Source organism: Vulpes lagopus, chromosome 12 (assembly GCF_018345385.1).
Source record: "Vulpes lagopus strain Blue_001 chromosome 12, ASM1834538v1, whole genome shotgun sequence".
In the NCBI taxonomy this organism is placed as follows: domain Eukaryota; kingdom Metazoa; phylum Chordata; class Mammalia; order Carnivora; family Canidae; genus Vulpes; species Vulpes lagopus.
In genome coordinates, this window is record NC_054835.1 from 47,246,951 (window position 1) to 47,274,682 (window position 27,732).

At 44.6% G+C, this 27,732-nt stretch overlaps 1 protein-coding gene across 2 annotated transcripts in view; it reads right to left on the minus strand.

Annotated features, from left to right (window-relative positions):
* PITPNC1 (phosphatidylinositol transfer protein cytoplasmic 1) overlaps positions 1–27,732 on the minus strand; it is a 254,520-nt gene that overhangs the window by 92,954 nt on the left and 133,834 nt on the right. For both annotated transcript variants that reach the window (XM_041726175.1, XM_041726176.1), the window contains exons 3-4: positions 18,478–18,566; positions 17,225–17,232 (exon numbers count right to left, since the gene is read on the minus strand). In XM_041726175.1, the coding sequence (XP_041582109.1) occupies positions 17,225–17,232; positions 18,478–18,566 (97 nt within the window). The remainder of the gene's footprint in view (positions 1–17,224; positions 17,233–18,477; positions 18,567–27,732) is intronic.

The window sequence follows — 27,732 nt, forward strand, 5'->3', positions numbered from 1 at the left end:
CCTGGCAGTTCCTGCTTCCGTGCAGGGCCCGCTCCCCTGACCTCTTCTCTGCTTTCCCCGACCCCCTGCCAACGTCAGGCAGGGAAACAAGAATACCACCCAGGATCCCCGTGGACTCTTCTTTCCTAGATGTAAAAGGCTTTATGCCTGCGCGTTCACTCAGCCTTATTATAAAAACCAAGGTTCAGACAAGTTGAGAAATAGCATCAAAAAACAGCATTTGGGAGCCCCAGGGGTCCCGCTAAGATGACCCTGCTTACAGGCAGAAGATTGGGGCAGTGACTCTAGAGCAGCAAAATGAGACAGGGAGAGAGGCAATAAAGTGCCCTAATCCCCTGGAGCCTGGGGGACATCATGAGTCACTTTAGCCCCTCCCTGCTCTCCTTCCTCCCCTGGGCCCATTCAAAATCTGGAATCTTCTTTCTCATGAAAAATCTTTTTTCTCTCTCTCTTCTTGACTAGAAAGGCAGCTTGGCCAGGAGAATCATTAACAAATATTCACTTTATTTCATCCAGGGTTTGTTTTGCCCCTAACCCCCTAAAAATAGTAGTGTCAGGGAGAAATCAGAGAGACGAGGCAAAGCTCTCCCGTCATCTCCTCTTTGATTTTCTGGCTTAGATCCTCCAGAGCCAGAAGAGTCTCACTAGGGCTGCTAGCATCTGCTCCCGCTATGTGCAGCTTCCTTTGTCCCCAGTATCTGTACATCTTTAATCTGCCTTCCAACCGCGGTGGCAGCCGCGGTGATGATCAGGTACCTGTGAAACCCCTGGCACCCAAAGCCAAATGTGCAGGAAAGCGCTGGGTCTTTGTTGACCAGGGAAACGCATGTACTTGTATCTTTGGGAAGTGATGAGAGCATCTGCAGTCGGGAAGAAGAATGCCAGGAAAAACAAGTGAAGTACCTGGGCTTCTGCAAGAATCATTTCCAGACCAAGCACTCCCAGGCTCTGTGTCGGGAAAGGAAAGCAGCCCATGCAAAATGCACGGCGGGGCTGAATTTTCAATTCACTACAGACATGCTTTGGAAAAATGAAAGGGCTATTTTTAGTATAGTGATTGATTAGGGTTGCCATGGCAACAAGAAACACTTACGAGAAGAAAACTAGATGTAAGCAAGTCTTAAAGAGAAAGGGGCAAGCCCATGGGAATTTCATAGTTTCTGTAGTCCCCCAATGGGGATGGTGGCTGTAGAGACAGGGCCTGGGGAGTCAGGTCTGAGGCTCTCTGGGGGAAGAAGCGTGCAGCAGCAAAACTTCTAAAAGAATGAGCACCATTCAGGTTGAGGATCACCATTACTGTCATGCTACGCTCCCACAGCACCCGGGGCATGATGAAAACCATGAGCTAAAAGCGTATTGATCCCACCCTACAACAGTTTATGAAGTAAAGTAAAAATCATGTTTGCTCTCACAATATATTTCTAAAACTTTCTTTCTTTTTTTTTTTTTTTTAAGATTTTATTTATTTCTTCATGAGAGACACAGAGAGAGGCAGAGACATAGGCAGACGGAGAAGCAGGCTCCCTGTGTGGAGCTTGATGCAGGACTCGATCCCAGGACCCCTGGATCATGACCTGAACTGAAGGCAGTTGCTCAATCACTGAGCCGCTCAGTGGTGCCCCCATTTCTAAAACTTTCTTAATTATGCCTCATCTGGTGGGCTGATTTAAAATGAACTCCAGTTGCCTCCCTTGTACTGATGACCTGCTCTCAGAAAGTTGGTGGAGCCCCTGGAGCACACTTCTGATGCCAGAACTTGATTTTTCTTTTCTTTTTAAATTTTTTCTTTTTTCTTTTCTTTTTTTAAGATTTTATTTATTTATTCAGAGAGAGAGAGAGAGAGAGAGGCAGAGACACAGGCAGAGGGAGAAGCAGGCTCCATGCAGAGAGCCCGATGTGGGACTCGATCCTGGGACTCCAGGATCACGCCCTGGGCTGAAGGCAGATGCTCAACTGCTGAGCCACTCAGGCGTCCCTTCTTTGCTTTTTTAGGTAGCATTATTCACATCTCATATTATTTACCACATTGAGTATACAGATCAGTGGTTCTTAGTATATTCACAGAGCTGTGCAACCATTAACACAATCTAATTTTAGAATGTTTTCATTATCCCAAGGAGAAGTCCCATACCTACAGCAGTCACTCCCCATTCCTGCCTCCCTATTACCCTAGACCCCAAGCAACCACTAATCTAACTTTCTAGCTCTCCGATTTGTCTCTTCTAGACATTTCATGTAAATGAAATCACATGAGGTATTTTGTGTCTGGATTCTCTCACTTAGCATCCTTTTTACAGCAGAGTAATACTCCATTGCATGGATATACCAGATCTACTTCATGCATTCATCAGCTGATGGATATTTGTTTCTACTTTTGGGCTTTTATTAATAATGATGCCATGGACATTCTTATCAAGCTTTTGTGTGGACATGCGTTTCCATTTCTCCTCGGTATATATCTACAGTATGACTGCTGAGTTATATGGTAACTCTATGCTTAACCTTTTGAGGAACCTCCAGATAGTTTTGCAAACTGCACCATTTTACATTCCCATCGGCGGATATGAGGGTTCTAGGTTTTCCACATCCTTGTCAACGTTTATTATTGTCCAGGTGTTTCTTTTTTCCTTTATCTTTATTATTATTATTTTTAAGTAGGCTCCACACCCAGCATAGAGCCCAATGTGGGGCTTGAACTCACGACCCTAAGATCAAGACCCGGGCTGAGGGGCACCGGGGTGGCTCAGCAGTTGACTGTCTGCCTCTGGCTCAGGTTGTGATCTCGGGGTCCTGGGATCGAGTCCTGCATCAGGCTCCCTGCCTGTGGAGAGCCTGCTTCTCCCTCTGCCTATGTCTGTGTCTCTCCCTATGTGTCTCTCATGAAGAAATAAATGAATAAAATGAATAAAAAAATAAAATATTTAAAAACAACAACAACAACAACAACAAAAAGACCTGAGCTGAGTTCAGGAGTTGAATGCTTAACCAACTGAGCCACCCAGGCATCCCTGACCTGGTGTTTCTTAACCCAGGGAAATTTTGGTATATCCTTGGGTCAAAATGATGATGTAAGGGAACCACAGTCCATATTCATCATGTCCAGTCTGAGACAGACATGATCCAATCCTGAGGTAATGACGACAATAATATGGCGCCATTCCAAGTGTTTGATAAATAATAATTCTTTTTCCACTCTTAACCCTCACACAACTCTATGAGGGATATACTATTATTATCCTTATTTTACAGATAAGAAACAAAGTCATGGGAAGGTTAAGTCATCTGCCCCAAATCACATCACATTTACATGATGGAGCTGAGATTCAATTCAAACTGTCTGGCTTGGAAGTTCACACTTGTGACCCTACATCCCGCTGCCTCTTGAGCATTAGTTAGGAAAGCACACGAGTGTTTCTAGTGGAGCTGAGGGTGATGGTGATGAAGGCACAGACTTTGCTTTTCAGTTTGTCCTGCAGCCACTGAGAGCAGAGAAAATATGTCTCTGGGTGCATCTGCCAAAGGATAGACATGCCCTACTTCAAACGAGCTCAAAGAAGAAAAAACCAGTTTACTCGAAAGAGAAATTGGGGAAATAATTATTCATTTAAGAAATTCACCAGAGGTATTCCTTTAAATGTCAAAATATCTTAGTACCTTTCAAATACAGTCATTTTCAAAAAATTGATTTTAAATATGATGGCTTAAGTTAATGCCTGTTGTGAATTGCTTTCAAAAGCCTGCTCAGGACTCAAGGAAGGGCATAAATTCCCAGGTGTAAAAAACATTACAAATGAAAAAAAATGTTCATTATGCAGTGTTGGTCCTATAAAAGCCACAGAAGCGGGGCGCCTGGGTGGCTCAGTCAGGTTAAGTGTCTGCTGTTGGCTCAGGTCATGATCTCAGGGTCCTGGGATTAAGTCCTGCACTGGGCTTCCCTTCCTGGCAGGGAGTCTGCTTTTCCCTCTCCCTCTGCCCCTCTCCCCCACTCATGTTCTCTCTGTCTCAAATAAATAAATAAATAAATAAAATCTTAAAAACAAAACAAAACAAGACACAGAAGCAATCCAAAGTCCACCAGTGGAGGGTTGGTTAAGTACATTGTGGAGAACTCGAAAGCCATGAACTCTAAAGCGTGGGGCACCTGGCTGGCTCAGTCGGTGGAGCACGTGACTCTTGATCTCAGGATTGTGAGTTTGAAACCCATATTGGGTATAGAGATTACTTAAAAATAAAACCTTAAAGAGGCGCCTGGGTGGCTGAGTCAGATGAGCATCGGACTCTCGGTTGTAGCTCAGGTCATGATCTCAGGGTCAGAGATCAAGACCCACATCAGGTTCTGTGCTCAGTGGGGAGTCTGCTAAAGATTCTCCCCACCCTCACCCCAGCTCATGGTCTCTCTCTAAATAAATAAATAAAATCTTAAAAAAATAATAATAAAATGAAATCTTAAGAAAAAAAAAACAAAGTGTAAAATAGAATGATCCAGTTTTGAGAAAAGGCTAAGAAAAGCATGTTAAAAAAAGCACATGACTATATACATAGAAAACATGGAGAAATAGAGACCAAAATATTCTCATGGAGGAGAGCAGTGGAAATCATGAGGTCCATTCATTTTCCGTGATACACATTTTTATAATGTTGTATTTTACAAAAAGCATCTTCTTTTTCAGTAAGCAGAAAACAATTCAAATCCAATGAAAAAGTAAGTAAACACATCGATGAGGTCCCTGAGTAACTGTATGGGATGTAATGGAAGTCACAAGGTATTCTAAAAATTCTCTTAATTTTAGTCCACTTTAACTGAAAGGGGAGCATATTATAAAGAGCATAGTTGAGAAGATGGAGGAGGTGCAAATGTGGGAGGTTTGGGAAATCACTTTTTCAAGTGGTTCCTGTCTCACCCATCACACTTGTTCATAGACTTCCAGGATGAGGAAGGATCTGAGGGGAGATATGCTTCTGTGGTTCAAACTGCTTTTCAAATGGCACCAGAGTTCTTTCTACAAAAAAAGTGTTATATAGGGACATGGAGGCTGGTGAGGCACATCCATGGAATGTCCTGGATTGAGACAAGCAAAGTTTGAAAACCAATGACTGACTTCAATATCTTAACTTTTTATTCTTGTTTATCAGCCGGAATCCTTCTATGTCTGAGAACAAATTTTCCAAGGAGGCTTGGAAATAAGAATGTTAAATGGAAGAGTTGAGAAGCTGGCTTGGGGTACATGAAGTGTTTACAGGCTTTCAAAAGATCATTTCCTTTTAGCTTTTATCTGGAACTCAATGCATTCCTCTCTGGCCATCTTGTTCTGTCTCCATGCACACGTGTCCTCTGCTATCAATGAATATTAAACTCGATATAGACTTGACCTTCTCTCTAATGGAATTCCCCCGAAGACATTGATTCTCTGGTACTATATTCTATATTATCATATTAAATGTACTCCAAGGCCATACCGGGTATTTCAGTTTGAGCCAGGATCGTTAATAGAAATGAACTTGCAAATATTTCCAACTTCCATCAACAGGAGACTTCTATCCAGAATGTTCCATAGGGCTAGTGAGATCAAATGTGGAATTTAGGATTTACTATCTTTTTGGACTATGGGGCTACACCCTGTGCTATTTGTAAAATGCTATTTGTAAAATTGACCCCCACCACGGAGGGGGTCAATCTGTATGTAGAGGCAGTTGGGAGACATCTAGATCTTAAAGTAACTTCCAGCTTCTTTATTCGTCATCAGGACATTTTATCCTTCCAATTTGACAGAAAATTTGCCCCCTAATTGGAAGGTAATATAGATAAGCTTCTCTACTGGGCACAGAAGATCTTTTACACACATACCAATTTCTTTTTTTTTTAATTTGTTTTTAAGATTTTATTTATTTATTTGAGAGAGAGAGAGAGAGAGCACGCGTGCACATGCACGAGCAGTGGGGAGGGGCAGAGGGAGAAGCAGACTCCCTAGTGAGCAGGGAGCCTGCAATGAGGTTGGATCCCAGCACCTGAGATCATGACCTAACCTGAAAGAAGATGCTTAACCGACTGAGCCATCCAGGCGTCCCCGAACACCAATTTCAAGAAGCTGTGTGTCCCACTGTCCCTCCCACCTACTCAGAATCTTAGTCATCATGCAGGGAAAGTTGCACAGGAAGTAATGGGAGATATTTGAGCTTCCTTTGGGTTCCTGGGTTCCCAGAGCCATGTGTGACTTTATACATAGATAGGGTGAGTGGCAATGGCAACAGAGTAATTAGGAAAAAGTTGCAAAGATAGTTCCAGAAGGTGGAGAGAGGAACCCAGGTGGAGATTTAAAAAAAAAAAAAAAAAAAAAAGGAGAGGAAGAGGAAGAATTTTAAAGCAAAGAGAAAGAGAAAGGGTTGCATATAAATGGCAGAGATGAAAATGAATCAGAGTGACTTCCCTAATATATGCTGCATAGGAAGAAAAAGGTGGCCAAGAAGAGCAGTGGGACCTGAAAGAGAAGTGGGGGAGGATGAGAGGAAGGGAGCTTGTGGAGGCGGAGCCTGGAGACACAGCAGGAAAACATCTGCTTGCATTCCAGCCCACACCAAGGAAATGAATGTCAGCCTCTCCCAGGCTCCCCGGCAGCCTGCGCCCTACACTGAGGCTCTGTTCATTCATTAGTTCATTCATCGCTGGAGCCTCTTCCGTCCTCTGACAAGCTGAGTAACAGCATCTCACAGGAGAAGCAAGGCCAGGAGGGAGAGGCAGCAAAGACATGAATGAAAATATGTTTTCTCAATGGGGCACGGGTTTGCTGCGGGTGCCTCTGTGAACACTGAGCAGGGCTCGTGCAATCTAAAGCTGGACCTGTCAAGGAGAAATAAGCAGAGGATGCCTGTGAATCTGATCGCTATGCACAATAAAGGGAGGACGGGGATTTAAAGAGACAGGCAGGATGCATCAAATGAAAAAGAATTACACATAAGTAACAGAGAGGGGAATGCATCAGAAGGACTCCCCAAATATAAAGGCTGGCATTCAGCCGGGTCGGAAACTTTCAGATGACAAGCCTTTTAGGTTAAAAACCGCAAGAACCACTCCTCTGAACCAAACTGGGCAAATTCCTTACTGAAAAACATATTTTAAAAAAATATAAAAAAATACTCACTCTTAAAAAATAAGGTCAATGTTGAAAATCTGAACTGAAAAGACAGTTGCATTCTTGTAGATATCACACAGTTCAGAATATCTCAGTGATGAGAAGGTCAAAAACATGGGGGTAATTTTGCATTCATTTTATTTAATCACTGAAGTTTACCATTTCAGGAGATCCATCGTTATAGGCAATTTATTGTATTTTTATGGAAAGGAATCTGCCCCGCAAAAATCTGTCCAGTTGTATTATTCTTATCTCCCCAAGATAAATTGAGCACAATTCCATAGGTATTAGGGAACTGGAGAAGAGAAATCCAATTTTCAGTGCCACAAGTAGAAAACAAAAAAACAAAGAAGAGAGGAAGATTCCATTAAACATGTATTTTTTCTCTGATGGCTGCCCTCTGCAAAGTCGTTCAGGGTGGCATTTAAAAAAATGCAGACAATTTCAAAATGCTAATGTTATGGTGGAGGAGCCCATTTTCTCTCCTGCCCTCTCCCCCAAGATGGCTGAATTCATTCTCTTTGAAGTATGAAGAACAGCTTGGGAGCAGCTAGAGGAAATGTAAGGGGGATACACCAGACAGAGAACACTGCGTGTCCCGGGGCTCTGGCTTCACAGGTCCCTACAGATTGGGTTGCTGAGATGGGGAGACAGGTTCTAGTCCTGCACAAGGACCATGGCACTCCTGTGAATAAGCTACTTTGCAACCGGTCACCCCATGAGACCAGTTCACTTCCTAAATTAAAACTAATCTGATGCGTGATCTCACCAGCATCTCAGCAGACTGCTGCCTGTGCTGTGTGGTCTCACATGGCATTGACTTTGAAAAGAAATTTACAGGTTATTACTGTTGGGAGCCCTTCAAGCCACTGGAATTTGACTAACAGTAATCATTATGCAATGTATTAACCCACCGAAATTTTAGAGCAAATAACATTTATTGAAATAGAATTGACCCACTGACCTATTTTGTGGGTACATAATGGCTCTAACCCTGAGAGAAGCTTCTGGCATTCTTCTAAGTTTTAGAAGGCTGTCCTTGCAAAATTCAAGGTTCCAAGGATAAATAAGTGTGGGAAGTACAGCAGTTCCCTTCTTGAAGATTCACAATGTGTGACAGAACTGTAAAGGCTCAGGACGCCTGTGTGGCTCAGCGGCTGAGCGTCTGCCTTTGGCCTAGGTCGTGATCCTGGGGTCCTGGGATGCAGTCCTGCATCAGGCTCCCTGTATGAAGCCTGCTTCTCCCTCTGCCTGTGTCTCTGCCTCTCTCTCTCTCTCTCTCTCTGTCTCTCATGAATAAATTAATTAAATAAAATTTTAAAAAGATTTATTTATTCATTCATGAGAGACACAGGGAGAGAGGCAGAGACACAGGCAGAGGGTGAAGCAGGCTCCATGCAGGGAACCCAATGTGGGACTCAATCCTGGGACTCCAGGATCACACCCTGGGCTGAAGGCAAGTGATCAACCACTGAGCCACCCAGGCATCCCAATAAATAAAAAGAAGAGGAAGAGGAAGAGGAAGAGGAAGAGGAAGAGGAAGAAGAAGAAGAAGAAGAAGAAGAAGAAGAAGAAAAGAAGAAGAAGAAGAAGAAGAAGAAGAAGAAGAAGAAGAAGAAGAAGAAAAGAAGAAGAAGAAGAAGAAGAAGAAGAAGAAGAAGAAGAAGAAGAAAAGAAAGAAAGAAAGAAAGAAAGAAAGAAAGAAAGAAAGAAAGAAAGAAAGAAAGAAGAAAGAAAGAAAAGAATCGTAAAGGCTTTGAGAAGTCCTGCAATAACTAAATCTGTAGCTCTGCATAACCCAGTATTTCCCTACTTAACCATTGGCTGTGCACCATGTAATGATACATATAAATGATTTTAGAATGTCTCCATATAAATTAAATTCTCTTGGCCCCCAAAGATTTCTGAAGTTGGCCATTCTGACTCTATTTATGACACCAGCCTAATGCCATGACCTATGTCTCCCCTGACTTCAACTATCTTTCTCTGGGAGGGTCCTCCTCTGGCCTGTGGCTAGCTGCTGTCTTGCTCATCAGCACCCAACTGGAAGACTGTTTCTTTGACCTGGTCTCTACCAGGTCCCAATTCATGAGACCTCATTTCTAAAGGGACACTAACTTCTGTCCTGTCCACCATCCAGCACAATTATGGTCTGCTCTGGATATTCAGGGTTAATTGTGACGTGGAGATAGAAACTATTTCCTTTTTTTTTTTTTTTTAATTTATTTATGATAGTCACAGAGAGAGAGAGAGAGGCAGAGACACAGGCGGAGGGAGAAGCAGGCTCCATGCACCAGGAGCCTGATGTGGGATTCGATCCCGGGTCTCCAGGATCGCACCCTGGGCCAAAGGCAGGCGCCAAACCGCTGCGCCACCCAGGGATCCCTAGAAACTATTTCCTAACTATCTAACCCCCACCCCTACCCCACCTCCATGACTCCAAAGAAGAAACCCTTAGGGACCATCAATTCTCTTAGTTTACCTAGTAGTTGAGATGGCCAGATTGTCCTCTCATTTCCATCCAAACATGACCAATCCTAGAGTTCTGGTATGAGTGTATTTTCTCTGTACTTGCACCTTTTCCCTCATTATAGAATTCAGTGGCTTCTACTTGGCTAGCACTCAGTGGAAGAGGGGGTATGGGGAGCTCAAGAAGGCTTGGCAGGCATGGAGGTCATCAGTCTATGCACACAGCACCCATCAGCGCTTTCAATTATCGGGGACCTGATGAGGCCAAGATTTCAAGTGAAATTCCTTCCAGAACCTTTAGCTGCTTTCAGGAAAATACCTTAATCTCCCTGTTGCCACTCCTGGGAAGATGGCCAGAGTTCACCCTGGGTGGTTGATGACACATCCGCAACCATGAGCAGGCTTGATTCTCTTCCCGGGTTGGACTGAACCAACCCTGAACCAACCCCATCTCTCATTGTGACTCAGTACCATTTGAGGTCCTCATGCAAGAGTCATCTCCTTCTCCCTGGTCTATTACAATTTACCTTCTCTCCCTCTTGCAACAAAATAATTATAATATTGGGGAATAATGGACAGCTCATTACTACCTCTGCTCCTTGGGTAATGGCAGCCATTCTCACTAACACAAATGTGCCTCCCATTTGTCACTGCTCCTTCTGTGGATTCTTATGAAAAGGGATTTTGGTGGAGGGGCGCCTGGCTGGCTCAGTGGGTGGAGCATGGAACTCTTGACCTCGGGGTTGTGAGTTTGAGCCCCCATATTGGGTGTAGAGATGACTTAAAAAAAATAAAATCTTTAAAAAAGAATAAGTAAGAAAAGTAAAAGACATTTTGGTGAAGTGGGATGGTCATGCCCCCCAAATATATATAGCAGCTGTATATCTAGGTCACTGCTGTCAACCTACTATCACTTACATTTTCGAATTCTTACAAACGAGAAAGAACTTTTTTCCCCTTTATCACTACCAAGGCTGAACTGATGCTGCTGAGCTATGTTCGTAGTCCGGTGTTGCCTTTTTTAGCTCTAGAAAAACAAAATTAGTGACTTTGGAAGGCAGCCAGTCTCTTCGGGCACCTTCCTTTGTGACTTTATAAAACTACAGAAGAACCGGCAGGTTTTAAAGAACCAGCTAGATAGTCTGTCCTCTGGAAAACTGTCATCATGTTATTCTTTGTTTACTGTGTAATTAAGATTTTTTTTTTCCTATAACCAAGCTAAAGATATTTTTTCCACTTCCTGGGCAAGCAGCATTTCCACATAATCTTAACCACACAGTCATACACAGTGATGAAAAAGCTTTTACATTTTGATAACTGTGATAATGTTGAAGCCCTAGATGACCCTAAGTAGAAAGTTTCTTGTCTGGGTTTTGTCACAAATGAGGGCAGCATGAAGTTTCAGTAATAGGCTGGACAGTCAGATATAAGACCTAGGGGATCCTAGGAATAGCTGAACATTGCTCTGGGCTAATCCTATGAGAACAGACAGCTGCCTAGAGTATTAAGAACTCCTCTGCCTCCCTGGAGGGTAGGGAGGGCAGGGTGTGGTGACCCCAGTTTAGAGTCAGGCATTGGAGAAGTTTTGCTCTGGGCAGAACTTTGGGCACAGAGAGGAAATATGGGCTTGAAATGACATCAAGAAGGGGTATTTAGGATTAAAGGGTTGGGGGGACAGAGAGGCCAACGGAAAAGCATTTAAAATAGGAAGAAAAAAAAAAAACGATGAAGACAATTGAAAGCATCTGTCATAAATCCAGAGAGCAGACCATGCAGTCAGAAAAGTGGGCTCTTCCGCCCAAGCCATCGTGGGCAGAGAGCGTGAGAACTCGGCTGAGGCAGCTTCAGAGTGACCACTGCAGCCCCGAAGGGGTGCACCTGCAGCCCTAGGGACAAACCCAGACTCCCAGGCACTGGGAAGGCGGAAAGAAAAACTGTGCTATGTTTAGGATGGAAAAATCAAAGTGAACTAGCCGGGAACAATGTTGCTTCCCTGTGGAGAATTAAATACAGACCTTGGTTGACACTCAAAGCCACCACGACCTGGCCTCCAAGTGTCCAGAATCCAGCATAGCACTTGACCACTGGGCCTGAAGAGAGCATGCTCTACACTGAGGTGTGGCCCCCACCCCATATTTATACACCGAAGCCCCAACCCCCAGTGTGATGCTATTTGGATGTGGGGCCTTAGTGGGGGGACAATTAGTTTAGATGTGTCATGAGGGTGGGGCCCTCATGATGGGATTAGTGCCCTCATAAGAAAAGATCAGAGAGTTTGCTTTCTGTTCTCCTAGCTCTGTGAAGACACAGCAGGAGGAGAGCTTTCTCCAGAAACCAAATCAGAGGATGTCCTCAGTCTTGAACTTTCCCGCCTCCAGAGCTGTGAGAAAAAAAGATCTATTGTTTAAACCAACCCAGTGCATGGTGTTTGGTTATACAGCCCAAACTAAGACAGCGGGTGTCTGCAGGTAGGAGCTCTATTATCCCTAAGGTCCCGCTCCAATCCTACTATCTTCTCCAGGAAATCTTCCCTATTTCTTCTCTCTCCTTTCTACAACACCCTGTGTTTCAACCATAACACTTAGCACAGGTTTTCCTTGAAATATTGACAGTTATGAATTCATGTGCTCTCACTGAATCTTCCCCAACTCCGCCCTCTTCCGTCCACTTCATTTCCTGAGCCAAACCTACCTGAGGCAGGAAGTACTGGAGTTGTCCCAACAGGTCATTTGATTCACCTTAGTGTTACCATGGCATTATTAACTTCAGGACCAAGTTTCCGAGTTACACAATCCCTCTCCTCCTTTTCCTTTGCCTCACCGTCACCCTGTTCTTATAACCTGAGTCTCTGAGGCCAGTTCTACCCCCACTGCTACCCCTCCCTGCCTAGGGTTGCCAGGAAGAAAACAGAAGATGAGTAACCTTTCAGTACCGGTATATTCTATGCATTATTTGGGAAATACTAAAAGCTACTTGCTATCAATCTGAAAATTCGAGTTTAACAGGACATTTGGTATTTTTCCCTGCTAAAGATGCCAAACTTTATCACTCCCCTATCTCATGATCAAGTCACCTGGAAACGGTGGCTGTGTCCTGTTCTTACCTGTACACGTTCTGGAGGTCTATAGCTCTGTCCCTGAAGCTCAGGACCCCAATCCAGAGGCCAGGGCCCTTCTCGTCACATTGCAATTGCTTGTCTGACTGGATTGCCTAGTGCCACTCATTCTGCCCTCTGGTATAAATTTCTGCTGGCAGCCCCACTCCGAGCTCAGCCAGCTCAGTGGGGCAGGTCTGATGCCAGCCTGCCCTCTGGGCTGAATGATGGCCTGTCCCATCTTGCCTCCAGAAAACCCTATGCCTTGCTGACAGCTGCCACCGGAATGTCTAGCTATTTCCCACAAGACTGTGACTCCCCAAAGGGCAGGGGCTATTATTCAATGCAACCTATTCCCATGACGTTTTATGTTGGTGCTTAATAGATGGCTGAAAACTTAAAAATGAAAGACGGTGTTTATGGTTGAATTCTGTTTGTGCCCCTCCTCACTCCTGCAATGTCCAGATACATGCTGAAGTCCTAACCCAGTTCCTCAGAATGTGATCTGATTTGGAATTAAGGCTGTCATAGATGGAATTATTCAGATTCAGATGAGTTCATATTGGGGTGGGGTGGGTCCTTAATCCAATAGGACAGGTATCCCGTAAGAAGAGGAGACACAGGAATCCCTAGGTGGCTCAGCAGTTTAGTGCCTGCCTTTGGCTCAGGGCGTGATCTTGGACTCTCAGGATCGAGTCCCACATTGGGCTCCCCGCATGTCTGCCCATGTCTCTGCCTCTTTCTCTCTCTCTCTCTGTGTTTCTCATGAATAAATAAATAAAATCTTTAAAATGAAAAAAAAAAAAAAAAAAGAAGAGGAGACACAGCAGGGAGGACGCCAGATGAAGACAGGCAGAGATTATAGCTATGCAGCCACAAGACAAGGAACACCTAGGGCCACCAGAAGCCAGGAAGAGGCAAAGCGGTCCTCCCCTACAGGCTTCGGAGGGAACATGGCCATACCAACAACTGAATCAAGACTTCCAACCTTCCAGACCTGTGAGACAAGGCATTTCTACTATTTTGTGGTACTTTGTTCTAGCAGCCCTGAACAATAACCCCAGGATTGCATTAGGGAGGAACTGACAACAAAATAAAAACAAGAAAAATAAGGGCCCAGAGAGATCAAGGAGTATACAGGGGTCAAACAGAAGGGGGCGAGTATGAGACAATACAACCATAGCTAACTTCTTGAAGTCCTGTCCCCATGTTTTCCCAAAAAGAAAGAAAATAACATGTCCCTTTGAAAGTCCAAGCTGGGGGCACCTGGGTGGCTCAGTGGTTGAGCGTCTGCCTTTGGCTCAGGTTGTGATTCCCGAGGACCTGGGATCGAGTCCTACATCAGGTTCCCCACAGGGAGCCTGCTTCTCCCTCTGCCTCTGTCTCTGCCTCTCTGTGTGTCTCTCACGAAAAAAAAAAAAAAGTTGGAAGTCCGAGCTGTGTCATTAGAACTAAGGGAGGCTAGATGGAAGGAAAGGCCTTGACCCCTGAGAAATCCTCTGTGGCTTGCACAGAGAGGGGTACAGGAGACCAAGTTCAACGTAATGTGGAGGCTGGCCTTCCACAGGAGGGCTGCCTTAGGAGGTGCGTCCCATGGGGATGGCTTTGTCAGGAGCTGTGGTTTTCATTCTGTGGCGTTCTGTTTTCAGAACTTCAGTACTATAATACATATTCTTAAAAAATGAACACCATGTCAAACGTTTTTCAGACTTCATTTCTCTGTTAATCACCCCCACATTTCATGGTACAGTCATTGGCTTGTGGGGAATAAGTGCCACCAGTGTTGGGTCAAGTCAAGGTGACCTAATTCTAAGGCTCATTGGGCAAATAACTGCCTTTGCAAACTTATAGGGACATGAATTCTCTTGTCCCTGTAACTATCGATTACATTTTAAATGAGAAGTCCATGTACAAGCTTTCGGAGAAGCAGGAATTAGGGATAACATCAGATATCAATCAAATCAAATCATATCCTAGACAATTAGCGCCATCCAGTCTAATAACTGGAGCCCAGTCTGCGTTGAAGGGCATCAAGATATATTCCCATTTATTTGCCCACAGAACTTGCATCGTAATGACAGCAGCTTCCAGCATTGCACAATAAATAATAGCAATGAACATTTTTACTGAGCATTTACCATGCACCAAGGACTAGGGTAAAATTTCATGTGGATTACTTAATATAATCTTCACATCACCCTTATGAGATAGTTACTACATTTTCCCCACTTATGGATGATGAAGTAGAGGTTTAAAGGGAGGTAATTTGCACCACTGTTAATAGAAGCAGGATTCAAAACATACCAAAGTGTTTCTCTTGGAGACTGTGCAATTGCTAGAAGCCATGGAACTGGGGAGAGCATTGCCTGCTCTGTACAGGCAGCATGCAGGAGCTGTGTACATCGAGGCTCAGCAAACTGTAGCTTGCTGCCTACAGAAATTCCACCAGGCCAATATCTCTACCTGTTGTCTCTGGCTGCTTTTGCAGTGACAGAAGCTGGCCCACAAAAGCAGAAAATATTTACTATGTGGCCCTTTACAGAAAAAGGCTTTTTTTTTTTTAAAGTAGGCCGCAATGTGGGGCTCAGACTCGCAACCCTGAGATCAAGACCTGAGTTGAGGTCAAGAGTCAGGATGCTTAACTGACTGAGCCAGGAGTCAGGTGCCTCCAGAAAAAAATCTTCTGATTTCCATGTTAGATCATCGATTCCTCCTACTAATGGTTCTGTGAAGAAGGGTTTATTCAAACTTTAGAGATGAAGAAACTGGTTCGAGAACTTAAGCTGCTTACTTCCAAAATGTAAAATTTGTATTTTGCCATAGACTTGCCTTTTCTTTCCAAAGTTATGGACATTAGGGAGGAAATGCTATATGTATTCCTCTCATTTCATAAAAGACATTTTAATACACAAGATTGAGGGTTGTAACTTGTTCTCCTTAAAGGAAACTGTAAATGAAACAAATTTAATTTTATGCACAGTTTTGAACCCTCTTCCTATTTTCCTCATTTTGCAAAGGACAGGTGAGAACATGGTCATGGACCAGCACAAGTTCAATAACTGGCAACTGGAGGTCCCTTGCTTAAGGACTTTGGGTAGTAAGTGGCAGAGCTAGAGCCAGAGGACACTGAGGCCTATTTGAGTCTAAAGCCAGTGACCCTTCCACTCTATCTGTTGAGATGATCTGTCTTTGCCTTGTGCATTCCTTCTGCCATTCAAGGACTCTTTATTGAGCATCCACTATGTGCAGAGTACCAGACTCATGCCAAGGACATGACAAATCATTTTCCTCCATTTCTGTCTCACCTCCTCTCCTTCCTGTGGCTGTTTTGATTAAGACTCAAAACTCAACTCTCATTACAACTCAAGTAACTAGGGCAGCCCCGATGACCCAGCGGTTTGGCACTGCCTTCAGCCCAGGGTATGATCCTGGAGACCCGGGATCAAGTCCCACATCACGCTCCCTGCATGGAGCCTGCTTCTCCTTCTGCCTGCGTCTCTGCCTCCCTCTCTCTCTGTGTCTTTCATGAATAAATAAATAAAATCTTAAAAAAAAAAAAACTCAAGTAACCATTTCCTTGTTATGACAACTTGATCTGTTGGCCGTTGAGGAAAATGATCCACATGAAAATACCACAATGCAATGATACTCTGGGGTCCCATTTTTTAGTGTTAAGTGTTGACTCTAGAGGCCCTTAGGATAGGAAGAAATTAAATGATTGTCATCAAGTCACCAAGACAGTCCAATCCAGAGCTCAGAGGAAAATAATCTGAATGAAGGTCGTGTGGCTGGCTCAGTCAATACAGCATGCAACTCTGGATCCCAGGATTGTGAGTTCAAGCCCCACTTTGGGTGTAGAGATTACTTAAATTAAAAAAATTATATATATATATATATATATATGTTTTAATCTGAATGAATGTCTTTCTAGTTACAAGTTTTTTTTTTTTAATTTTTTTTTTATTTATGATAGGCACACAGTGAGAGAGAGAGAAGCAGAGACATAGGCAGAGGGAGAAGCAGGCTCCATGCACCGGGAGCCCGACGTGGGATTCGATCCCGGGTCTCCAGGATCGCGCCCCGGGCCAAAGGCAGGCGCCAAACCACTGCGCCACCCAGGGATCCCTAGTTACAAGTTTTTCCAATAAGTGATCAGGTCACAGCCTATACGTATAAGCCCTGCCTTCCATCAGTAGCTGCTATCATCACTTTAATATCACATTTCTAGAAACTGTTCTATTACAGTGAACTATCACAAGTAGAGCAGTCAAGCTATTTAAAAATACAAGCAAAAGTTAATTATGTAAAGTGACTATCAAGGCATTTTAAATTAACATTCATATTCTTGAACAAATGAGAACATGCCAGTTAGTGCATTATATATAACTATATAATAGCCTACATTGAAATATTTCTGATTCTGAATTATTCCTCTATTTTTTTATTACATGGATAAGATGAGAAGTACATGGGAAGTTCCAATTACTCCACTGATCTTAAGTTGAATATTTAAAAATGATTAAATGAAACTTACTGTGTATTCTGGTCCCAGATGTTCATTTGGACAAGAGAGAAAAGAAAAAAGAGACAAAATGATGATTTAGACCATGCTTATATGTAATATAAAAACTACAGAACTGACAAAGACTGGTGAATCATATTAAAAATATGCTAACAAAACATTTCAAAAACTGAACTTTCATCAATATCTCCATATTTGCTCTTGAAAATCTTTCAGATGATACTCCTGTGGTTGGCCAGATAAGGACTGTAAGACAAGATTCAATTAGCCTATATGTTTGTGGCTAATTAAAAACCAAAGAGTCGGCATTATAAAAGCAGAATTAAAGACTAATAATTCCAGTGGAGTATTTCATTAACCACAAAGGAAATCTTTTAAGTGGAAAAGCAGCTTTCAAAACCAATAAGAAGAGCCTGTTATGATAATATTCAAGTGGGAGCTTGAATTTTCATGTTTGAGGGCAAAAACCAAACCTTCCAGATTTGAGGGCCCAAGTTTCTACATCAGAATCAGCAGAGTTTGTCATCATTCCACCACAAGTGAGAGGGAATGTGATTTTAAAATTATATTATCCAACTGCAAAGGAAGCAGTTTGGGGCAGAGAGACCCAATAGAAACTTTTACATAGGGGATCCCAGGGTGGCTCAGCGGTTTAGCGCCTGCCTTTGGCCCAAGGCGCGATCCTGTAGCCCCGGGATCGAGTCCCGCGTCGGGCTCCCGGCATGGAGCCTGCTTCTCCCTCCTCCTGTGTCTCTGCCTCTCTCTCTCTCTCTCTAGGTTTATCATAAATAAATACATAAATCTTTAAAAAAAAAACTTTTACATAAATTATAGTCAAGGTTTGGGGATGGGGTGGGGCTCTTAGGAGGAGGGACTGTAAAATATCAAAATAAACCACATCCCAAAATTACTTGGGGACTACTGAAGAAACGGGAAGAATAAGGATAACAAAAACTCTAGATGTATCAGTAAAAGGAGTTTCACCTTCCTTCTCCATAAAGCTATTTATCACAATCACTTTAAAAAGGAAGATGGAATGGTTTATCTTAATTTCCTACCAGCCACCAACACCCAGAACTCCCACCCTCCTCCCCCTACTGCTAGGAAGAGCACTGACCTAAAAGGATGAAGGCTCCAGGTAAGGGGGCAGATACTACAGGGCTCTCCCAAGTCCCTGCTTGGATAACAAACCCTAAATCAGTGATATCTGACCACCACTATGTCCTATCACTACACGTGACATACCAGCTATAAAAAGGACTTACCTGTAATCGTGTATGGATAATAGTTCCAAGCCTTTTCTGTAACATAAAAGATTTTGGGAACAACAGCTCTAGCCCAGCTAGGCAGTTTGCTAAGAGGAAAGAGAGAGAGAGAGAGAAAAAGACCATTAGAAAAAGTCTGCCCAGAGCCTCACATGCTCCCCATACCTTTCTGGATAAACTGCTGGAGAAAGCAGAGGCGCTCCTCGGCAGCCCTTCTCTCCACAGGCCATCCCTTCCCCATCCCTCTGGTCTTTGCCAGAGTTCACCATTCTCTGTGCATATTTCATATGCTCTTAAAATGTGGGAGGGCAGGTGCCTGGTGTGGGGGGGGGGACGCTGGGGGGCTCATGGGGTTGTTAACCTCTCCTCTTTGATTTGATTTACAAGGACATGAGATTTCAGCACCTGGCAAGTGCCCTGTTGGGAGGGTTTGGCCAGCCTGGCCTTGGTCTCTTAAGAGTCATATGGCAGAAGGGGTAGGATGGGATGTTCAAACCCAAATACGGAGGGCGATAGGTGCTGGGGCAAATGTTAGAGCCAGGCCTCAGCTTAACAATCCGTGAAAGTGAGAGGTTTTAAAAATGAGCTAAAGCAACAGACAGTAGCAACAGAAGAGATGTGAACAGTAGAGATGTGAGGTTGTGTTGTAGAGATGTGAAGAATAACAAAATAGAGCCGCTTGATGACTGTGGTCGGTGGACTTGGATGTCCCACCAAAGATCTAACCCTCACCCTAATCCTAACTCCCAGCACCTGCAAATCTAACCTTATTTGAAGGCAGGACTTGTGTAGATGTAATTAAGGACCTCTAGGTGGAATCCTCTTGGATTTAGGGTAAAGCCCTCACTCCAGGGACTGGTGTCCTCATGAGAGAGGAAGATCTGGAGACAGGTACCCACAGGGCGGGGGATGCCAGTGAAGACAGAGGCAGAGACTGCAGTGACGCAGCCAACAAGCCAAGGAGCGCCAAGGATTGCCACCGACACCAGACGCTGCAAGGGGCTGGGAGGGAGGCGTGGGACAGCTTCGTGCTGGGAGCACCCCCCCAAGAGCCAACACTGCCTACACCTTGATTTCAGACTCTGGCCTCCAGAACCCAGAGAGGACGAATCTGTGTGGTTTTAAGCCACCCAGCTGGGGGGATTTGTTGGGACAGCCACTGGAAAATAATGCAGTGGCAGAGCCATTCCCTGGAGCAAGAACCCGGGCAGCCATTCGCAGAAAACAAATTCTTAAAACAAAGGAAACCCAGGGGCACAGGTCTCAAGACCCTTGGTAAACCGAAGACTAATGAAGTTTTGTTTTATTTTGTTTTGTTTTCCTTCAGAGGCACACGCTACAGCATAGTGCAGGCCCAGAGAATTCCTTAACTGTGACATTTACATAAATAGGATCATATTTTCCTTAAATATGTCTGCATGACTTTATCATTCCCCTCACCCCCACCCCAGCGCTATGCCTCGGGGGGAGGGGGGTGTTGTGTCTTTCCAGAGACTTCTATTGTGTTTCTTTGCTCTTTCTGGTGCCCAGTGCGACATCAGCCCCTCCGATGACACACCCCGGGGCAGTTGCGAGTTCCAAGCCCATACAAAGCAGGAACCGGTGACATCAAGCTACTGAGACCCCAAATCCCCAACCCCTCTTAGGACGTGGAACTTAAATGACAACCGGGGCCAGAAAGATACTGTGCATCTTTTACGTCTTCTCAGATTGTTTCTCTTATTTCTGACAGTGTCCAGAACCTGCTTTTAAAAAAGACAAATCTGTATTTTCGATGGCTGGCCGGACCTAACCCAAAGCTCTGGGCCCTTTATCAGGGTTAAATCAAAGGGGGACTCACAGCTCCCCCCGAAGCCGGCTGAGTGTCAAATGAGGCCAAGGCGCTCTCTCCCCTGCGGGCTGGGCTGGGGCCTCCGGGTTGGGGCGGTTTTATGCAGGTTTTATAATCCGCAGCACAATTCTCGAAGCTCTAATGCAGAACGTTACCCTCCTAGGAAATCATCTCGGCGGGATCTGCTCATTTACTTTACGTTCATACCGCTCCAAAGGAAGGGGCTGCCTCCTGACAGGGGTTTTTATAGCTTTTACCTTTGATTTATTCCTTCTGTCGCTGGAGGTGGGGAGCAACCAGGGTTGACGTCTAGAGTGGGAACATCGCATGGGGCTTGCTTGAGGGAACAGGCCCGAGCGCATGTCCCCCCCGGGGTTCCCTCCTCTTTGCCCCCAGGCCCAGATGCCAATGCCTGCCAGTGGGTGGGGCAGGAAGACGGGCCTTCTACACAAGCACAGGCAAGTGGTTTCCTTGTGCTTTTAAAGGACTGTAACCAGAATTATGGAATCTCCCCCCAAAGAAACCTCAGCATTGTTTAGCTTAGACAAAGGACACACACATGTCTCCCTCCAGGCAGCAGGGCCCATTCTCCCCTGTCCCCCTGGGGGAAGGACTGCCCACCTCCCCACGACACCCCTCCCCAGATGCATTAGGCTCCTCACGCACAGCGCCCTCCCTCCATAAATCACTCCCTTTATCACTTAAAAAGCCTCCCAGCAGAACCACATTCCTAAGCAACGATCATTTTTCTGGAAGGAGGATGAAAAACAGTGGCAATTTTCCATTCATGTCGAGACTTTTTTTTCCTATTTGCACACGGTCAGGACCCCAGCCTCTAGAATCTTCATTCTACGTGTCTCATCCACCAACTCCCGCAGGATATACTGTGCTAGAGTCAATTACCTTCTCCTAAAAAAACACATTTAGCCAAGATGGCTGATAGCATTTTATGTGACTCTTCTGATGAGGCCGGGAAGGAGACCCTCCTGGCATAAGCCATCTTCCAGGCCAGGCCCAGGAGGCGTCGGCGACGAGTTCCATGACATGATAGTCAAATATTTTAAGCCCCATTAACAGACCTTCTCTCAGCCCCCACTCTCCCCAGAGCACATCATTATTCAAATCGTTTTTGTCTGAGGAAGTAAAATTTATTTTTCCCTGTGGCAATGATTTATCAGGGCTGCAGAGGAAAATGGAATTAAATTAGTCCCTGCCGCTGCTGTCACTTTCATGATGTACACTGTCACACAGCCTACGATTCTAAGGAGAAGTCTGTCACTCAAACTCACTACCAGGTGTCAAAAAGAGTCTCTTCTAGAATGGCGGCATGGTCTGAATCATGTCCAGTTGGTCCACTGGCCGGGACCAGACCTTCCTATGGCCCCTGTCACCATGGCTCAGGCTTCAGAGACACTGAGGGAAAAGAGGACACAACTCTGAAGCCTTGGGGCACCTGGGCGGCTCAGGTGGTTGGGCATCTGCCTTGGGCTCAGGTCATGATCTCAGGGTGCTGGGATCAAGTCCCATGTTGGGCTCCCAGTTCAGTGAGGAGTCTGCTTCTCCCTCTACCTCTCCCTGCTGCTCGTGCTCTCTCACTCTCTCTCTCTCTCTCTCAAATAAATAGAATCTTAAAAACAAAATGAAACAAAAAAACTCTGAACCTTTACAAAATCGGAAATTCTGATGTGGAAGGATACCATTTCCCAAACACTTTTGTCAAGAGTCCCTGAAGACAGACTTTTCAAAAACATTTGGTTTTTCACTTAAAAATTTTTAGTAGGGTATAGAACACATCGATGACATAGCGGGTGACCAGCTCATCCCAGTCTACATGAGACTGTCCTGCTTTTAGCACTGAAAGTCCTCCATGCTAAACTTCCTCAGGCCAGGGCAAACTAGTATGGTGGTCAACCCAGAGCAGTGGTTCTCAATGGGGCAGAGGGGGAATTTTGCATACACCCCCAGGGGTGGGGGGGACATTTGGCCAAGTCTGGAAACATTTTTGTTTGTCACAACTGGGAGGTAGGGGGGACAGGGGCAGGCATCTAGTGGGTAGAGGCCAGGGATGTTGTTCCAATATACTACAAGGCTCAGGGAAACCCCACAGCAAAGAATTATCTGGTTCCAAATATTAACAGTGCCAAGATTGGGAAACCCAGCCCTGGACCTAAGTGGATACAGTCACTGAAACCTCCTCACGTATTCCCTGGGTCTCCCTAAATTACAACTGACCTGGATAAGGAGGCCCCATTATGCAGGCATAATCTGAACTGATCTCAGGTTAAGAGTGTTTATTTACTTCATAAAGAGCTTCCGGAATGGAAACCTAAACCGTCCCTCCATTAGAAGCTTCTGGCGCTTTACAAGCCAGATTATCACCAGACTCACCCTGATATCTAATCTCTCTTTGCAATTTATGCTCATTTGGGAATATTTTTTGACCCCAGGAGGCACTGAACATCATTAGGCCAAATGTGGTCTAAATGGAGTCTAATTTCATTTTCCCAACAGGGATCAGAATTATGATGGTCTTCAGAAGAATCTTTATTTGAGCTGTTTTATCCACCAACTCATGCAGGATACGCAGCACTATAATCAATCACCTTTTGGACTTAAAACATTCCCAGCAGAAAGACAGCCCCTCTGAGTTCCCTGCACTCTGGCTTTTCTCCTCTGCGGGGCCCCTGAAACCTGCTGCTGCCTGTGCTGAGAATTATGCTCAAATAACCTCAGCCCACATCCGTGACTTTTAAAAAGGACTAAGCTACCTTTTATAACCTCATTTTCCACTGGTCCAGGAGGGATATTCTGACCTTTTGTTTCAAACTTGGCATTTGACGATTATCTGATAATAATCAATTGTATCTATCCGGTTCTGCAGACAGCAACCTCTGAGGTCTTTCCATTTCTTCTCCAGCTGCTGTGATTTATTCACTTACTCGTCCTAATGGTTGTTCTGGCTGGTCTTTTAGTTCAGCTCTTAATGTAATTCTTGACATGGCAGCAAAGAGATGAGCAGAATTTCCAGACTAGAGGCATCACTTGTGAGAAACAAGGCTGTTGGGGGCTTCGCCCGCGGGGAGTTTCTTGAACTTAAGACACCACCACCACACTCTCTACTTAGAAGGGCACTTTGCATTGGGATTCCGGGAAAAGAGGCCTGCCTTGTGTCGCTTCTTGGAAGGCTCTGCTTGGACAGCTTTATGGTGACATGGCTAGCATGCTGGGAAGCACCCAGGGGAGCCGGCCATGTGTGCCAACAGCACTGGTCGGGACAGAGGCAGAACCCAGGTGGCACATGCTTGACTGGATGCTCTGGTTCTTTGAGATCCAGCCAGGCCTAGGGCGCCTGGGTGGCTCAGTCGGTAAAGCATCTGCCTCCGGCTCAGGTCATGATCCTGGGGTCCTGGGATGGAGCCACGCATGGGCTCCCTATTCCAAGGCAAGCCTGCTTCTCCTTCTCCTGCCCTCCCTGCTTGTGTGTGTGCTCTCTCTCTTTCTCTAATAAATAAATAAATCTTTAAATAAATAAAAAAGATCCAGCCAGGCCTATGTTCTGTTCCTGGGAATTCCCATGGGAGAAGGTGAAGGAGGGAGGGACCCTGGCAGCATGAAAATCTCTGGCATGTTCTTAAGGACTGAGATGGGAGCAGAACAGAATAGCATAGATTGTAAAGTATGTTGGGAAGAAGTCCCTTACAGGCTCTACTTCCCCAGTATAAGAAATACTAAAAATTAATCAATCTCATTTAATATAGTTAATATTCACATATCGAATACACATCCACATAGAACATGTAAGACTAAATATATATATGTATATATATATATATATATATATTTTTTTTTTTTTTTAAGAGAGAGAGAGCACACAGGAGTGGGGAGAGAGGAGGCCAAGGGAGGAAGGGGGAGAGGGAGAGAGAGAAAGAGAATCCTAAGCAAGCAGCAAACTCCCTGCCCAGTGAAGAGCCTGACACAGGGCTTGATCTCACAACTCTGAGATCGTGACCTGAGCTGAAATTAACTGAGTGAACCACCCAGGTGCCCCTGTAAAACGAAATATTTTAAAATATTTGATATTCTTATACATTATGGCTATTGTGCACTGTCACTCCCAACTAGGAGGTAAGTTCCCCAGGATAGGGATCTCTGTTCTGCTCATCGCTGCATGCCCGACACCTAGAACAGTGCCTGGCACACAGCAGGCAACAATAACTATTTCCTGAATGAAAAACAGTTGGCTCTGGATATTCAATAATGACCATAAGATTCATCCAAAATAGCAAGGGAATAAGCTCTCGGGTCAGAATCGTTGACAATTTCTCTACGACCTGTTGCCTGGGCAGTGGGCTTTCCTGGTGCCATATAAGCTCTGGGCACTGAGCTCTTACTTTGGGCAAGATCTAAGAAATGAGATTGACTTGCTTGGCAGATCTGGAAGGCCTGGGAGAGGAGAAAGAGGAAACATGAGAGACCCAAGCCCTGGCAATGGAGCTGGACCAATGAGCTGGTAGGTAGAGTTACCAGCTGGTGGCTTTGCTTGTCCAGTCAAACCCAGTTTGTAGCTTAAAGAAGCGGTACCCTCTCCTACCCAGAAACACAGAGGCCAGGAGAGGTTGCCCTGGAAGGCAAGAGCCATGTAACAGGAGAAATGTCTTCTTCATGCAAATCGATTCAGGCATTAGGCGGAATCACCATTATAAGCTGGCAACCCTCCCTGACTGGCAGCTGCCAGCACAGCCTAATTAATCCAGCAGCCGTGGTGGGGAAGAACATGACACTTCATGACTGAAAAACAAGCCTAAAAATAGGCTCCATCTTTCTTCCAGTGCCCCTCCACCCTCACCCCTGCTTCCCTCCCCTCATGGGCTTCATGGGGAGGCATCAGAGAGATGCTGCAGATGAAGAGAAAATGCAAGAGGACCAAAGAAAAGCCCCATCCTCACATGATTCTGGGCGATGGGTTTTATTTAGAATTGCTATTCCAGAGACTGATTAGTATCTTGCCTCCTTTCCCTGGATGCCAGTTGAAACCAGGATTTTTGAAGACCAGCCAAGAAATACCACTTATTTGGTTAACTGAACTGGATCGAAGGCCCAAGGACAACGACCAAATGTACTAAAGTATTAGAACTAGTGTAACGTTCCAAGCATATTAGGCAGCTGCCAAAATGTACTGTGCACCCAAAACTGTAGAGAGAGCCAGATCATGGAGCACCCCCACAGTCCCTGGGATATGACAGGCCAGCAAGAAACGAATGGATTTTTTTTTAAAGATTTTATTTATTCACAGGAGACAGAGAGAGAGGGGGGCAGAGACATAGGGAGAGGGAGAAACAGGCCCCCTCTAGGGAGCCCGACATGGGACTTGATCCTGGGACCCTGGGATCATGCCCTAAGACGAAGGCAGATGCTTAACCATTGGAATGGCCTTTTAAAAAGGCATTATACCCAATTTAAAAATGGGAAAAGGGTAAGAAACATGTCTCCAAAGAAGACGTAGGAATGGGCAGTGAGCTCAAGAAGGGATGCTCAACGATCATTAGTCATGAGGGAAATGCCAATGGAAAGCGAGATTGCTTCACATCTAAGAGGATGGCTAGAATCAAAGAGACAGACAATACAAAGTGTCAGTGATTATGTGGAGAAATTGGAATCCTCACACATTGCTGGAGGGAATGCAAAATGCAGCCGCTTTGGAAAGCAGTCTGGAAGTCCCTCTCCTCTCTCAGTGGTAGTCCAAGCCTGGACTGGAAACTCAATGGGATACTTATGGTTGGGATTTGGGGATAAGTGATAGAAAAAAAGGGACAATCTGGACCTACCCATGGCTGTTGTGGTGACAACAGCAAAATGAAGCATCTGTTTGCCGTCGTGGCTTATTGGAGCTGCCCTGATAGTTGCCCCTTCCCAAGCCTGCAGATAATTCTGTGGGTCACTAACATCCCTCCATGAAATGTCCTTTCTGCTCAAGTCAGACCCCGGGAGAAGGCTCTGCCTACACAGACTTTGAGTAACTCCAGGCTCTAACAGATGCTTTGGTAATAGAGTGATAAACCAATATCTAAATGTGATTTGGCCTCCCATATAGATTGACGTAAGGAAGAAATTCCACTTGCCAGCTCATGAATTCAGGTTCACAGGACAATGATATTTCTTGGTGTAAATTATTAAATAGGCACTAGGACATCTTGGTTAATGCCAGTTCAACTCTCAGAACCCACTTTGCTGTGGCTGGTAAAGGGGTCTATAAGATGCCACCCACAGTGGCATAAGGGTTCTCCAGAGTTGAAGACATTTGAGAATCAACAGTTGTAGGAAGACGCTTTTACTGAACTCCCCTTATCTGCATAAAAGCAGAGCCTCCTGAAAGAATTCAGCTGTCATAATGCCCTCCCCAGGAGTTTCCCAACCAAAGAACACTGACTCTTCTCACTAAAGATGAGGAGCAAGAAGATAAGAAATTGCCTAAACAGACAGTCACAAAACTATCTCCTATCCATCCACCAAAAGCCCTGTTTATTTTTCATAAAAGCCATTTGTTTTTCCAGAAGTGCCTTTTCTCCCCCACCTCTATTAAAATGGTATATAAGCGGGCAGCCTGGGTGGCTCAGCAGTTTGGTGCTGCCTTCAGCCCAGGGTGTGATTCTGGAGACCCGGGATCGAGTCCCACGTCGGGCTCTCTGTGTGGAGCCTGCTTCTCCCTCTGCCTGTGTCTCTGCCTCTCTCTGTCTGTGTCTCTCATGAATAAATAAATAAAATCTTAAAAAAATAAAATAAATAAAATAAAATAAAATAAAATAAAATAAAATAAAATAAAATAAAATAAAATAAAATGGTATATAAGCCCCAAATTCTAATTGCTTATTTGAGTCTCATTTTTCTGGGTGGTCCCATATACACTGACAAATAAAACTTGGTCTTTTTTCCCGTTCATCTGTCAATTTCAGTTTAATTTGCAGTCCCCACTGACAGAGCCTAAGTGGGCTGAGAAAAGCTTTTCCTCCTTGACATCACACACGAGATGGACAGATGATTTCACAAATGCTAGAACCAGTCAGCCTAGCCTTTACTCTGATCAAAATGCAAGGGCCATGTCTTACTTATTAAGAGATTCTCTCCAATACCAGAACAATTTGTTATGCATTGTAAGGTTCAATAAATACCCATTTAATGAATTTCAATTATGAAGCAGCCTGGCCAACACGACAGTCCCAAGACCTGTGCATGCAGGACACGTGAACGCAAAGTGGCTCCAGTTTCTGAATATCAAAGTAATGGATTTGGTTTTATTTTATGATTATGAAAATCTGTCTTATTATTTTATAGCATGTCACATATCCATTTTTGTTCTTTTTCTCTTACTAAGCCATAATCTCCCTGGTGCTAAGATATGTGCCATACTTCTAAATATTCCAAGAGCC